Here is a 16,209-nt window from a genome sequence, read left to right on the forward strand (position 1 = left end):
GGAGATGTTTCTTTTATTAACCTTTACTCTTCCTACATCCCAACCGGGATATGAAGAGGTTAGTTCAAAAAATATGACAGCTACTCTGGCAAAATGATCATCTGTCTGAAAGCAAAACTTATTACGTTTACCTACATAATACAAACATTTCACAGGTTAGGATCTGTATTTTTGCAATATTGAGTCAGATTTCAAGCTTTTTTTTTGTTTGTTTTGTTTTTTCAAAATAGATATATAGCATTTTCAAATGAAACTATTCATACATTATACCATCCTGAGCTCAGTTGGAAACCCACATGACTTCAGAGGTCAGAGTTTACAGGTTGGTGGCCTTGATCTCGCACTTCTCCTCCCCCGGCTCAGTCCTCTCCCAGCCCTGCCGTATGCGGGTGAGGCTGCGGTCCACACAGGGGAGGAGGAGCAGCAGCTTGAGCAGCAGCACCACAGACGGCACCACCAGACACAGCATGTAGCCTGGAGGAGTCCACCATTTGTAGGTAGAGGGGCGGAGGAATTTGTTCCAGCCGTAGATGTAACCATGCGCCGTGCATATGAACAGGGTCAGGTGGCCCAACTTGGACTGAGAGAGAACACATAAAATGTAAAGAGTAAGAGTTTTATTCCGAAATGAGATATCCACCGACTGATATTGCACATTTAAAACAAAGTGTGTTTTTTGTTAAAGGCTAGCATGTTACTTAAGTTCCTGTTTCACATATTTAGATTTTGAATGATGAATGTCAGGTAATGATGTTTTTCAAAATGAATAAATAGTGTTTTGTTGGTGTTGTCATCAAATATGTACTGTATGATTAGGCAAGCATTCGGCACATCTTTCATATAGGTTTGCATTTCATTAGTCGTTTACAACTACCTTACAACTGATTTTAGGGCTAGATGGAAGTTGCTTCTAACTTTTCTGTAGCGTAAGTTTTTGAAGTTGAGAGTCTGGATATTTTATGTGCTTGTGGAATCCTCTAGTGTTACAACAAGTTAAAAATACAAATTGTTTCACAGCCGTTCCAGAATAATTGGTTTTGCAGCACTAGTGGCCTTTGAGGCTCAGTTATTGTTAATTACTTGGATAATGTGCTTTCATTTACATTTTTAGCATTTGGCTGATGCTCTCATCCAGAGTGACTTAGAATAAGTGCAAACAGTACAATAAGGGAACATTCATATTAATGCGCTGTGGTAATGAACTGCACCCTCATAATGGTAATCAGGGATCTTATCATTTAAGCAATTTGGAATAGCAAACTAGCAAAATAGCAAAAAGAATAGCAAATTCTTCTCCTGTGAGCAAGAATTTAAGAATTTACATTCATCTTTTGACAATCATGATTACAAGCACGATGGACTATTTCAACCAAACAGCCTATGTAAATTGTTACCTGTTATGTCTTCACAACTCTGCTCATAAGATGATAAGCATTAGCTTGACCTAGACCTCTGTCTCTCTCATCCACACTCCCTGTCCTTGGTCTATCTACGGACCTGACCTTTACACAAACAGACCCGTGACCTGTATTAACAATCTTCTCACTGGGGATTATATATCCAGGTATCATAATTCTATTTAATGAATAACTTAACATTTAAAGTGCAGGGCTAAAGTTAGCCAGGCTTTCACACTGTGTGCCTGTGTTGGGCAGTTAGTTAACTAGGCTCCGGGGAGACGAGTGCCGGTGACGTATTGCTTCTACAACACTTTAATGACTGATCCAAACTCCAAATTTTGAATTACATAAAGGCATGGAAAGAAGTTTTACAGATAGCAAGCACATGACTGATAAGGTTTATTGCCCTGAACACACACACACACACACCCACACACGGACATGTGCACTGACCTGAATGAAGGTGAACTCTCTCCAGCTGAGAGAGCCTCCCACGGAGGGCAGGGATGTTAATCCTAGCAGGACGTAAAGAAAGAAGCCCAGGATTCCCAGCATATAGAAGGAGTCTGTGCCCCAGGCCTCAGTATTATCAAAGTCAAATGGAGTGGTTTTATTCTTCTTCATCTGGGAGTGAGAGAGAGACACACACACAAACAGACAGTCAGGCAGACAGATAGAAACTAACTATGGTGACTCTCCCTCTAGTGAATAGACCATTATGGCCCTATGGATGTAAATGTAGACACAATGCCGCAGGTTTGAGCCAGCCTACCTCATCCACCACCCGCGAGATGAGTTTGTGTCTGACAGCATAGCGAATGGGGATGATGAATGTATAGATGGCATGTAGAAAGGCAAAGCCAAGTGCAACCAGACCCAGCTGCTTCCTGCACAGCATCCAGCGATCCAGCCAATCAGGGAAGCGCCTGGAACAGCCATATGTTTGCTGTGGCTTTATTCTATATCATGTAAAACACTCTATCCCGACAAATGCTACTCTGTCTCAGGTGCTGAGCATCATTTTGTCCTGGTTTGATGTCTGACCTGTACTTGGTCCCTCTGTAGAGCTGAAGGAAGGAGGCCAGAACACCAGGCAGGTAACACAGAGACAACATGATCAGAGACACAATGGGGAACACCTGAATGATGGAGGATAGAGAATAGATTGCTGTGAGAATAGAATACACAGGATTGGAGTTACATGATTCCTAGGGAAGTTGCAGTTGAAACACATCTTTGACAAGGAACACACAGCACCAATCCACAGGACACTAGATGAGAGCTGCTCAGATGTTCTACCTTGTTGCCCAGGGTCACCGTGATTCTGTAGGAAATGTCTTTGCCCTGTTCGACATACGCGTAGATGACGTCTCTGATGAGCAGGTAGAAGAAGAAGAAGGCGGCGAGGCCCATGGCCAGGCATAGCGGCAGCCTCCACTGTGGGAACAGCTGCAGGGGGAAGTCCTCCAGCTCCCTGGCTGCTGACAGAGAGCCCCTGTCCAGAACGCTGAGGCCCAGCCTGGTGGCCAGCTCTGCCACCGCCTGCTTCGCCTCAGCACTGTCCCCACACAGGAACACCTGGAACAAGGTTGTGCAGGTTACTTTCCAAATGTCCTTAATATTGTAAGCAGTAACGTAATAACAGTAATAATAATAATACTAATCACTAACAATGCAATGTCTGTTTAATGTTAGTTACCTTTGGATTACTTTGCGTCAAAAGTCAGGAAGGTATCAACAGGTGGAAAACATATTTTTTTTATATTTATCTGTATCAGTGATCTCACAATCAAACTGCATTTTCCCCTCAAATATGCTTCAGAATAATTTAAAACATATTTAATTTCCTCTCTCTGCATTCTGATTGGATTTTTTGTCAGTAATAGTAACTGATTACAGTTATTTGTTTTCAGACTACTGTAAGATGACTTCACAACCCTGCTTTGAATTCCTTGAACAGTGGCATTACTGTACTGTATACAGTACACCTACAGTGCCTGTCTACCGATGAAAATACCCCTTGTCTTGTTTTCTCCATGCTGTTGAGTAGGAATTTTGAGATGAAGCCCCTGGAAGTGTCTGACCATGTAAAGATACATGCATACTATACATATGCTGCACAACATGTAATCCCATTTCTAGATCTCACCGTGCTGGGGCTTATTACCACACTCTCAGCTCTGTGATAAGAAGATTAAGTTGTTTGTAAAAAAAAACAAAACAAAAACAGAATCATACAAAGAGACAGAGAGAGAGAGTAAGGGAGGGAAAGAGCAGTTTGACAGGCATATAGTACAGTCAGTAGGATTGAGCGTTTTTCCCCCAGGTGTGTATATAAGTGGACCGGGCAGCCAGCCATGTCTCCCTACATTACTGCACCAGTAACAGCAGGGGACGGCCGACAGACAAAATCTCCATCTGAATGTAAATGTGACACAGCCACAGCCCCGCTGTGGATCTAATCAAATTGCTGGCCAGGGAATAGCACACACTTGCAAGCATGTGCGCGTGCATGCATACCTACACACACACTGCTAAAGACACACACATACAAACACGCCGCTCTTGTTCTCTCACAGCTACCTGTTTTCAAAGAAAATAGAGCACTGCAGTGGTATTTGTGTGTGTGTGTGTGTGTATGTGGGGGTGTTTGTGTTGAAGAGGATTCGAGGCAGATTCAGGTTTGGTCTCCAGAGGTTCCAGTATGTTTGTGTTTTTCTTTGTAGCTGTGAAACGGAAGCTGCAATAAACACTGGTCTCTCGTCTTTGTAGCATCATAAAGTGTGTTTGTTTGTTTGTGTGTTTATACAAGCACTGTCCTCATTTTCCTGGCCATTGTTATGGAAACACGGCAAAATCAATTATCTACAACAAAGCAAATTAAATCAATATGTTTCCCAAATTTTGCATGGGGCATGGTGTCGTGTTCATGTCCGATTATGAAAAGCCTGAGAGCCAGATATTCCCTCAAGGAAACGATGAAAGCATTTATTGTTGTTGTATTGTTGTCAATTCACTTTTCAAACATTTAACGTGTCATCATGAAAGGATCAAGTTGGTAATCACCCCCTCTGTTATTGCTCTGTGTTTTTCCACTCAACCAAAGCCTACCATAAATCTCAGAAGCTTCCTGGCTCTATCTCATCTGGATCAAAATGACATCTTTTTATAGATTCCTTACTTCCACTCCTATCTCACCTGTTTTCCAGCCAGAGGCCCATTCTGCAGGGCCCAGGCAGACAGCGTGTTGAGGCCTTTCACCACATCGGCTCTGGGGACCAGCCTGGAGAAAGCACAACAAGCACATTAGTTGCTATTGTTTCTATCTACAAATACACAGATGGAGAGAGGGAGGTCTCAAAACAGTGAGTGAGAATCAATGTTTCTGCTTCAGTTGAACAGGCACAGTGGGCCATCCTGCCAAGGGAGCTGCAACCCCACAAATGATTTTAATTCTTTTGGTTTCAGTTTTGGTGTCATTAATCTAAATGATGTTAAGGAGACTTTCCCCACACAGAACATTATTATGAACAATATAAGAATATTTCTTTGGGAAAATGTTTTTATCCAACATATGAAAAAAAGTGACACCTACTGTTCCAAAATGATTGTTAACATTACATTACATTTGTTGTTTTTGTTTATGTGGATGGCTAATTGAAACATTTTGGAATGACACTCATTTATTTTCTGTGCTTTCCTCAGAGTTCCTTACCTCTGCAAGTAGGCAGCATTGGCTTCTGGGTAAATACCTTTCTTCAGGTTGTTACTGAGGTCTACCAATACCTGGTAATCAACCCCATCAGCACAGACAGAGAAGAGGAAACAAAAGAGAAACACAGTTCAATCTGTGGGACTAACTGACTAAATTATTATTTCCATTAGGGAAAATGTTACAGTGATTGTTACAGTGATGTTAATGATGATACAGACAAGTACACTTCAGACCATTGAACTGATTACGCTCCTTTCAAGCGCAATTTACAACATAACAATAGTGGCTGGTTATGTAAAGACTCTATAATATCAAACTCAGAGTCACCTTCCCCTTGAGTTGAGGTGCCAGGGTCTCCAGGAAGTCATAGTGTTCTCTGTGAACACAAATAAACACCAGGCTGGCGGACTGCGCAGCTGCTGCGTGGCTCAGCACCTGGACACACACATTAGGGACATCGAGACACATGGATATATTTGAACAGCATACACACACATTAACACATTTCGACAGACCCCGAGTAGAGCATAATCACACACATCTATACTGCGCTATGTGTTGTACCTGAGCTCCCTGAGGCAAGGGGCCGCAGCTGTGAGGTCTGCGGCTGCCGTACACCACCCTGTAGCCAGTCTGGAGCAGACGCTGGCCCAGAGAGCGCCCCAGGTCCCCTGTCCCAAAGATACACAGCAGCTCCTGCTCAGGGGCAGCTGCCGCGCCCAGAGGACTCAGGGACACACTCTCTGTCTTCACCTCTCCTGACATGACCCTCGCTGTGTCAGCCGCTGTCATGTCCACACAGTATTTATGTGGTTGGCGCTCACTGCTGTGCGTTTTCTGTAAATAGCTGTGAAATCTGAACTGTGGGTTGTCTCTCGTCTGGTCTCAACAGCAAGTGAGCTTTAAGCTTTAACCCGCCACTACACAGCCCAGCCCTAAGTTACAGTGTGAGCGGGTTTGTGTGTGTGTTTGTGTATGTGTGTGTGGGAGGGTGGGGGCATTTGTTTATTACGCCTGTTAAATTGTAATCTACACACGGAATTGTGTGTAGGAATGTGTGCATGTAGGTGTGTGTGTGTGTGTGTGTGTGTGCGTGCATGTGTGTGCTTGATTGTTTGTGTGACTGTGAGTCATCCCTCTAACTAACATGTCCAGAGTGTACTTAATCTTATCTACCATTGGTCATGCTTTGAGGTAGATAATAGATACAGCAGGAGTTTGATAATGAGCGAGATGTCTCAGCAACCATCCATCCACTGTGGATGTAATATTAAATTTGGATTCACATTCATGAACATTTTATTGGTTCTTAGAAACGTAGAGTCGTTTAAAAGCCATATCTGGTACAGCCAGAATTTGACTTTCACATTTGAAACAAAAACAAAAACAAAGAAGAAAACTTATGCTGATGCTTTCTAGGGCTGCCTTCTCCTATTTCCACACTAGGCATGGTGCCATGTGGGAGATCCTGGCCCACAGATTCATTATCATTTCAAAACCCAGTGTTCCAACCAAACCACTGGGAACAGAATGTGTGCAAATTTAGAGTGTTCATGTCCCCATGGCTAAAACATCTGCAAAGCTGTGACACGAGCAGAAGCAGCAGAGCAGAACTTGGCGATATGTAAGCGTGTGTTTGTTTGAGTGTGTGTGTCTGCATGAATGCATGCCTAAGTGTGTGTGCCCATTTGTATATGTATGCGAGTGTGCCATGTATGTTTTTGTGTGTATCTGTGTGTGCGCTGAATTGGGTCAGGATGATCAGAGCCGAGTAGAGTCTCAGCTGTCATCCACAGCACCTGGGGAGTTGGCTCTGCACAGAGGGTGACTACCTGGCCATAGAAATGACACAAAGCATCACATCAACTTTACTGACTATTTGCACTAAAATATGCTCCTCCCCATAAAAAAGCAGCCTCATTGAAATCACAATGCGCATATACATATCCAGCGATATTTATGGCAGACAAGCAGCACATTACCTCTGGAGCTTTTACAGTCCATAACTAAAGCATTAATGTCTACCTGGGGGGATATCGCAGCAAAATGAGAAATCATTTTATGCCTAACCTTTAAGGCATCCATTCACTTGTAGCGCTGTTAGAATAGACCTGATAGCAGATCCACTCCGATGACTCATTTACTAGCTCTGCCTCCAGGACATCTCTCTTTCTCTTTCCTCTTCTTTCTCTCTCTGCTTAACTCTCTTTCTATCCCCCCAGTCTCTGCCTCTCTCTCCCCCCCCCCTCTCTTGCTCTCTCTCTCTCTCTCTCTCTCTCTCACACACACACACACACACAGTCCTGAGCTCTGTGCCCCCTCTCTCTCTTCCAATCTTTCCTTGAACGAACTCCTATCGAAATCACTGAGAAAATTCAACTCCAGTTGGCTGTAATGATTTCATCAAAGGCCATCTCTGTCTGTCTCACAGAACAGTGTGCACAAAATGGATGTCCCTTTGCTCCCAAGGTAATCAACAACCCCCCATCCCACCCAACCAGACACACACACACACACACACACACACACACACACACAGAAAGACATTACATAGCTCCAGTGACTTCTTCAAGACCTGAGCCCTTAATGGATTCCCTGTATCCGTGAGAATCTATACAGGATTTTAAACCATGTGTGACTATTTTGGGCATAGGCTTTATAAATGCTTATCTGGGAACATCTTGCGACATTTAGCAGCGACGTGCTCTGGGACATGTTTACATCACACACATGTGCTGAACCGCTATTTTGTAAATGTCAGGGTAGAACAGCAGATTACGGCTCAGGTGAGGTTGGGCTTGGGTTTTGTTAGCCTTTTACTGGAGCAGCGTGCAATTCAGAAAGTACGTAACATACAATACAGAGCATTAAACATTTATTTTGCCAACTTAACAGGCAAAGATATCAAAATGAAAAACTCATCTGCAGCCATCATTGACAGCCCACTAGTGCATGCAAGAGTGAACTACTGTTGCACTATTTCTCTACTCCTGAGAGGAATTATTTAGGAAAATTCCAATTTCCAGCCCTCTCCAGCTGTCAGAAGGCACACTGAATGGTATGAAAGACAGTTGTCAAAGAAAGTTTTGTGTTATAGTGTGCATATTCAGTTCCATGCTGCTACATTTGAGAAAGAATAGCCTGCAGGATAGATGAGTTATGGGGGATTTCTGTAATGCGATGGCTACCACTGTAATGCATTAGGTATGAGGTTCAGATTGAGGCTCTGAGTGAGCTCAGGTTTTGAGGTTGTTGAAGGGTTGACAGAGAGAGAGACAGAGACACACACACACACACACTCACACAGAAAGGGAGGGAGGCTGGGAGAGCGAGAGACAGAGAAACAAAGAGAGAAACAGAGAGATAAAGAATAAGAGAAAGAGAGACAGAGACACAGAGAGAGAGAGAGAGAGATGGAGAGAGAGATGCATCTTGGAAGGAAGAAATTGTGTCTCAGTAGAACAAAGACGCTTGTTAAAAACAGTCTCCCACAAGTATTCCCAGAAATATTCTATAAATATTCCATTACTAGCTTTCCAGACAGACACGCTTGGGATGTTCATTATGAAACTCTTAGAATATGATTTAAGGGGAATCAAAAACAGTTTGGATGAAAGTGTAACCTATTTTTACAGATGTTTGTCTTTGATGAAATTGCTGCTTCAGGGCTGATGAGAGAGATAAATGCAGGCATGTGTGTTTGTGTATGTGTGTGTGTGTGTGTGTGTGTGTGTGTGTGTGTGTGTGTGTGAGAGAGAGTGTGTGAACGTGTGTCTGTGTGCACATGCATATATGTGTGCATGCATCTCTGAATGTTATGGAGATATCGGTGCGTTTGTGTGTGTTGGCATGTGTCTCATTGTGTGTGCTGCTGCGGTGTGTGTGTGTGTGTACCCTGTGTCATATTATCACCCCCTCCACAGCAGGCCTGCAAAAAATACAGAAACATCTCCGAACTCAGAGAGCCTCATCCTCTATCTCTGCTTTAACAGGATGAGCATTGGCTGGATGTTTGAAGTGCAGAATCTTATCTGGTGAGCCAAGCGGCAGAAATCAGAGGCTGGGAGGAGCTGCATGAAACTGCCGATCTAGAGATTTCCCTTTCCTCCGACACACATCGCTGCCGAATTATGTGGCCTTGCCTATTTCAGAATGCAGCCGTTTCAACTACAGAGAGGACTGTGAAACTTTGAAAATGTCTCCAGAAAGACAATGCTCGAATGGAATTGTCTTATCCTCTCCTTGGAAAGTAAGGCTTTGATAATCTTCTTGCCTCATCTAACTTCTTCCTCCCCCCTTCCAGCCCATGTCACTCTTTGTATGATCTAAGATAGATGAAACTGAACAGAATCATTTGGGTTGCCATGCTGAGAGAGCTGAGATTAAAATCTCTAATGTATCTATGTCATTCTATATAATCATATCTTTGACAAACAGCTGTGCTCCGCAAATAGCATGTATCTGCGCAGCATCTCCTAAATAGCTGCAGGGAAATAGGCAGCCCATTATAGGGCTGACATAGGCCTAAAGAATTTTTCGCTTCATCTCCTCAGCCATACCTCCAGTCGAGTGAAAGAGCTGACAAGGTAAAAAAAAGCTGACACAGAAGTCTAATTCTATAAGGATAAAAACCTCATACTCATCAGAGGTGCAGTTTCCCTGCCCTGTATTTTCACAGCAGGGAGGGCAAGGGGAAAAGAGAGCGGGTTAGGCAGCATGCAATTTGCACAAATTTAACGAGCAGTTTGGTGATTAATGGTGATTAGGTAAATTGTTGTTTCTATGTGCATTTTCCCACTAAATCTATAGTTAACAAGGGGCAAAAATTGTGCTAACAAGGGAGGATGCCATTCGTTCTCATTCTCCTTAAAATCGCCTTCTGGGCTACGATGCTCAAATGAGGCCATTCAGATAGACCCATGGCTGGTGAAAAATAATTACCAGTCAGCAGGGCTGTTAGGTCTGTAGTATGGTAACTAAGTATTTTAATTGAGCCGTTGTCTGTTGTGTCAGTCTAGGTGTCTGTCTGCCTGTCTAATGTGTTTTCCTACTTATCTGCCTGCATGCTTATCAGCCCTCAAACCTGTTTATTTGTCTATCTGCCTGTCTCTCTGTCTGCATGTAAACCTGTTTGACTCTGCATGTCTGTATACCTGTTTTTCTTTTTGCCTTTGGGTGTGATCACACCTACACTCAGTTATTTTTTTTGGTCTGAACCACAGTGGAATAGTTTCCTTCATGGCAGTTTTGTATTTGGTTCCATTAGATTCACACGGCCCAATTACAAGCGAATCAGAGTTTGTAATTGAGTTTTGGTAACCTGTCTTCCCGTGAGGTTACAGCTGTCGGTGGCAGCGGGAGGAGCAACACAAATCTGATTCCAGTGCCTGTAACTTTAGCTAAGCATGATGGACTTGCCTGTACGCTTTGCTGCAACTTACCTTCTCTGGTGTTCATACCACTTAAGAACACATGAAGAAATAGCTGACTATGAAAATCACTTGAGGCAACGGTCTTGTCTTCGGTTCATTTGGTTACTCTAGGCTTTGCCAAGCATGAGTAACTGCTGGCTATCAGTATATTATAGCCATAAAAGTGTGCGTTTCAGATTTTGTTCTCACTTCTAATGATCCCCACTGCAGTTTACTTGGAAGATGACAAAGAATCACATTTTCAGGCGTCTCATTACAGTTGGTTCAAATAGCATTGTTCTCACCTGCCGAAACAAACCGAACTAAAGATGTAAACACTCCAGACTTTGAATAAATTGCTCCAAACACGCTTAGTGTGAACATGTCCTCGTTTCTCTGTTTGTCTGTCTATCCTTCTATCTGCCCATGTGTCTGTCTAAGTCTGCGTGTCTGTGTGTCTCTCTGCCTGCCTGCATCTGTCTGTCGATTTGTCTGTATGTCTGGCCGCCTGTCTATATCTGTGTAGCCCCTGGATGAGGTAAGTCGGAGAGAAACATTATTCTCAGGGATTTGCTGTTGAATAGGAGTTCATTGTGATGTTAATGCGAGAGCTTCTTTACTTAAATTTCTCAGTAATTCAGAGACAAACAAGCCATCCGGCGTTTGCCTTTCCCGCTCCCCCTGGAGAAAATACAACCACACATACTGTCAGCGCTGATAAGACACACCAGATTCTCGTGCATTCTGCTGTCTCACGCAGGTCTTTAATAGAGAAGGAGAATTATTCATTGTCTTCTACAGTAATCTATTATGTCTGTAAAACCCCGCTTCTGTTTCCCAGTCTATTCGATTCTATTATGTTCTATTGTGCTGAACATTCCTTTGCTTTCATTCAACATTGTATTTCCAAACAGCAGATGGCTTGCTATCAGTGATAAGAAACAGACATTTAGCAAATAAATGAATAAATAAAGATTACAGTTGGGTGTAATATCTAATATTCATATACTGCCAAGCTGCCAGAACAGAACACAACTGTGTTTTGTTCTCCCCCTCTCTTTCTGTGTGTGTGTGTGTGTGTGTGTGTGTGAGGGAGAGAGAGTGTGTATGTATAGGAATGACTGGAGTGTGATTCTTCAGTTGGGAAGCCTTTTGTCTGCTGTACACGTTTCATGTTTTTATAGAAGAGATGTTTTAAAAATGTATGGTATTGAATGTGTGCATTAGTTTACACTGCATACTATTTTGTACAAATGATATCTTGTCTGATAGCATAATGGGTAGCGCTTTACAATAAATTTTGTTACTTTGTAAAAGATAGTAACTACTACGGATTGTCTATATTTTAGAGAAACATAGCTATTTGGAATAAGTGTGTGTGTGTGTGTTTGTGCGTGCGCTTGTCTGTGTGTAGACAGAGACAGTATGCAAGCTTATGTCCTTGTAATTCAGGAAAATTGAGAGAAACACAAATAATTAATGACTTTCAGCGATCACATATTAGAGTAGTCATGAGTGTGTGTGTGTGTGTGTGTGTGTATGTATGTATGTGTGCACGCATGTGCGCGATGAGGCAGTGTCCTTGCTCGGAAGCTGGGTGAAAAATGCAGTGTATGCAAACCTGAAATGGCAGGTGTCGGCAAGAATGGGTGGAAATCACACATTGGATGACGCAGAATGCCTGAGTGTGTGTGCGTGTGTGTGTGTGTGAGAGAGAGAAAGAGAGAGAGATAGAGAGAGAGAGAGAGCATTGGCATAATACTTGCTGTATACACTAGTTTACATTAGATTCTATTTCCTCTAAATCCATCCACTACAATGTGCAAATGACTGCTAAAATATTCCATTTGATAAAATTGACCCCATTTAGTAGGGCACAGATGGAAAAGGAGAGGAGAGGGACACATATAGTACAAATTTGCATCAATGGCAGTTTATGCGCGCGTGCATGAGTGTGTGTGCATGAGAGAGACAGAGAGAGAAAGAGAGATAGTGAGTGTCTATGTCTAGGTTAATTGCTGCGTGACCATGCTGAGAGCAGTGAACTTTGACCTGCCGCGGGTCATGGAAGGCCTTTTCTGATTGGCTTGCAGAGGAGAAAATGTATAATTACTCTGAATACCCTTGCTGATGACCTTCATATTCAGCAGAACACACACAACGACACACACGCACAGACACATGCACAGGCACGCACTTAGACACATAACCGCAGACACACACACACACACACACACACATACGCAGACACACATGCAGATGCTCATACAGCTAAACAGAAACACACAAACAAACACATGCATGCACACACACACACACACACACACACATACATGCAGTGTTGCAAAGAGTCACAATACAGTGTTGCAAATTTAGTAGCATTAGAGCATTTTTCTATTAAATTCACTAATACACTTCTGATGTTTTTTAATCAAGCAGCAGAATATTCCCTGACTCTGGATTGGCCTTATATAAAACACTCACAGAATCGTCAAGGTCATACATTGAGGTGTTTGACATGCATTGATTACTTCTCTGTGTACAAATTGTGCCCAAAGAGCTCTAGGGGTCCAGAGCTAAATGATCATATACAGTGAAATGGTCTCTATAGCAACAGCACAAAAAGATACATTGTAGCCCTAAGTGTTTCTCTGAAATTGTTCAGTCGTTATTAAAACTTTCATTGATGTGTCCGTGTATCTGTGTGTGTGTGTGTGTGTGTGTGTGTGTGTGTGTGTGTGTGTGTGTGTGTGGGTATGTGTGTGTGTTATTGAGAGCCTTAATCCCTCTGGCTGTGCCCAGGTCACGTATTCTGGCAGGTAACCGTGGAGATTCGATGAAAGAGCCAATGGAACGTCTTTGTGTCAGCAGAGCAGTGTAATTGGTCAGTGACTTCCTGAGCTATAGATTGACATTTAAGTGTCATTCGCACCACTCAGTTTTTGATCTGTGTGTGTGTGTGTGTGTGTCATTGTGCATGTATGTGCACTTCTGCCAAGATTCAGAATTATCAATTGTCCATTAACAATAAATTGGGCACTCTCTGCAGGAGCAGTATTCTTTTTGGAAACGCACACGGACACATGCACACATGCACACACACACATGCGCATACACACACTGTACAAAAGCCTCAGGATGTGATTCCTCCTCGCTATCTCATGTCTAAAGCCTACCATAATCTTTCCTGACAAGTTATGACAGAAACTACGACATGATACCATAGCTGGCAGACCCCTAACGGAGACAGCCTGACTGCACTCAATACTAAACGGATGACAAAGTAAGCATTATGCAGTGCATCTTATTGTAATGTATGGTGATGTTTCATATCGAGCAGAGTTGTATTGTGCCATATCGTATTGTATTGTATGGTAATGTTTTGCATTGTGCATGGTAATGTACTGTGCCTTTTGGTAGATCGTTTTGTATTGTGTCGTATTGTGTCTGTCCTGAGGGCAATTTACCCGAATGCAGCTGACGTGTCCTGAGGACTGTCTGTAAATGTTAACGTTAGAGAGACTCAATATTCCTTTATGTATGTATGTGTGTGTGTCTCTCCCTCTCATTGTGTGTGTGTGTGTGTGTGCATGTGCGCCTCTCTCAGCGCTAATGCCACAGAGGAATGTGTGAAAGCTGTCAGAGAACATCAGGTTCCTAAAATAGACTGTAACACTCCCCATGGGAAAGAAAGAGGAGAGAGAGAGAGAGAGAGAGAGAGAGAGAGCAGAGAGAGCGCGAGAGAGAGAGAGAGAGAGAGAGAGAGAGCAGAGAGAAATGGGGTAGAGTAGGTATTCACATTTGCGAGACAAAAAGCCTCGATTCTGGGACAGTGACAATGATTAATTATAGATTAGAGATTACAGTAAACAGGCAAGCACGTACGCGCACACAAACACACTCACTCACTCACAGACACGTACACACACAGATGTACGCACACACCGACACACACAATGCCTTGTGGACTTTCTAAAAAGCCTCTTGTCATGGTACACTAGAGGAAGGCCAAATGCCAAACATACAGCAGGTTCTACTCGAGGATTGTAGAAAGAAGAGACTCGGAGCAAAATCTTCCAAGTGGAGTCTGAACATCGAGGTAAACAGTATGATAAGGAAACCTATGTAAATAAGAGATACAATGTGTATAGAAATTCAATGTATTTTGAAAATCATTATTGACATGAGGTGGGGTGCATTTCCCTGGGATGGTTTGCAACCTTGCCAGGTCCTCTGACAGGGCAAGGTGAACAAGCTGCAGTGGCTTCGAGGTCAAGGTGAATACAGTGCCATTCTGAGTGATTCATTGTATAGTGACGCATTTCATAATGCTCCCCTCCTATGTATCCCTCCAATAGGGATTCAGATATTTGTAGGATGTTTTTCAAGGTGCATTCAAGATGATTCATGTGGTGTTATTCATCTATTTTGTGTCCTGTTTCCTGTATCGTTATACTATATGTTGGTCCACTAACATCTTCTCACTGTGGTGAAAATGAATGTCAAAATATCCTAAAATATCCTAACAGGCCATGTTATTCTCCCTCCACGATGTATCTCGCGGTTCTGTATACATAAGAGAGTGATTGGGTAGGGATGGGGGGAGATGGTAAAGAGACAAGAGATTCACTCTTTTAAGACAACAAGGAGCGACACTGATGAACTCTCAATCACGATAAATTAGACAAGAGAGAGAGTGTGTGCGTGTGTTTGAGAGAGTGAGAGAAAGAGAGAGAGAGTGGATGTGTTTGAGAGAGAGAGAAACAGAGAGAGAGAGAGAGAGAGAGAGTACGTGTGTTTCAGAGAGAGAGAGAAACAGAGAGAGAGGACTCAATCATCAAATCATCCCCTCACTCTTCTGGCAGGCAGTTGATGAGGAAATGTAATCCCCTGCTATCTCTGTCTTTCCATACCAACCCTCTGCTTTCCATACAGGAGTGGTGGATAATTAAAAGATGAACCGATAGCACTGGAGCGCAAGAGGGTCACTGAGACTTCGTCTCTGTTCTCTCCCCTCTGCCATAATTAAAATAGAGACTTTATGGAATCATTCAAAGGATTCATCCCACTGCAGTTTTCAACCACAGTCCCTCCATCAACAAAAATTGTTTCAGACGATTTCCAGACATAATGGTTCTGCAGAGAAAAGAGGACCTGTTACAGACAGGATATTTTATGGGTGCGATCATGGGAGCCATTTAATTGCTTCAAACTGAGAATAGAAAGGTTCCCTGTGTTATCGTGGTCTCAATATAACTAAAGCAAACTCTTCAGGAGAGTTGCTAGTTATTCATTCTACCGCTGTAATTATGGTTATTAAATGCCACTCTCAAACAGATATTAGACTGTTCATGCAGATATGCATGTAATTGTCACGGAAGGGTGTGATTCTGCATGAGGCCGGCATAATGGTATGTATGTAATGCTCCAGTCTCTTCTGGGGATGAAAGGACTGAGTTGCTGTGGGGTTAGTGGAGGTTCACTTTGTTTTTCTGTTGTGCTGTCATGGGCGTGTGGTGTGCAGGCAGGGGTGTGGGTGTGCAAGTGTGAGGAGAGGTGCTTTTATTTACGGTTTATTGAGTGTTTTTTCATCTTGTGTTTTTTTCCGTGAGATGTTTCATTAAAGTCTGGCTCTGTCTGTCTCCGTCTCTGTCTCTCTCTTTCTCTCCCTCTCAATTCGAAG

The 16,209-nt window shown here is 42.9% G+C and overlaps 1 protein-coding gene across 1 annotated transcript; it reads right to left on the reverse strand.

The window, feature by feature from the left end:
- Positions 1-316: 316 nt before the first annotated feature.
- LOC139643178 (metalloreductase STEAP4-like) lies at positions 317-5,880 on the reverse strand. Its single transcript, XM_071518359.1, has 9 exons — positions 5,680-5,880; positions 5,443-5,550; positions 5,116-5,186; positions 4,599-4,683; positions 2,700-2,978; positions 2,445-2,539; positions 2,173-2,326; positions 1,854-2,024; positions 317-580 (listed from the first exon to the last, which is right to left on the reverse strand). Exons 1-9 carry the CDS (start codon positions 5,878-5,880, stop codon positions 317-319), a joined length of 1,428 nt encoding a protein of 475 aa, XP_071374460.1.
- Positions 5,881-16,209: the final 10,329 nt, after the last annotated feature.

This window comes from Centroberyx affinis, unplaced genomic scaffold, assembly GCF_046629955.1.
Source record: "Centroberyx affinis isolate AG114_WGS23_722 - 3 ecotype Tasmania unplaced genomic scaffold, CSIRO-AGI_Caff_v1 ptg000574l_1, whole genome shotgun sequence".
Classification (NCBI taxonomy): domain Eukaryota; kingdom Metazoa; phylum Chordata; class Actinopteri; order Beryciformes; family Berycidae; genus Centroberyx; species Centroberyx affinis.

Coding starts and splice junctions, on each gene's coding strand:
- LOC139643178 (XM_071518359.1), bottom strand. CDS start 5,880: ATGTCAGGAGAGGTGAAGACAGAGAGTGTGTCCCTGAGTCCTCTGGGC. Junction 2,025..2,172: donor TCTCGCGGGTGGTGGATGAG/GTAGGCTGGCTC, acceptor TCTCACTCCCAG/ATGAAGAAGAATAAAACCAC. Junction 581..1,853: donor GAGAGTTCACCTTCATTCAG/GTCAGTGCACAT, acceptor GTTCTCTCTCAG/TCCAAGTTGGGCCACCTGAC.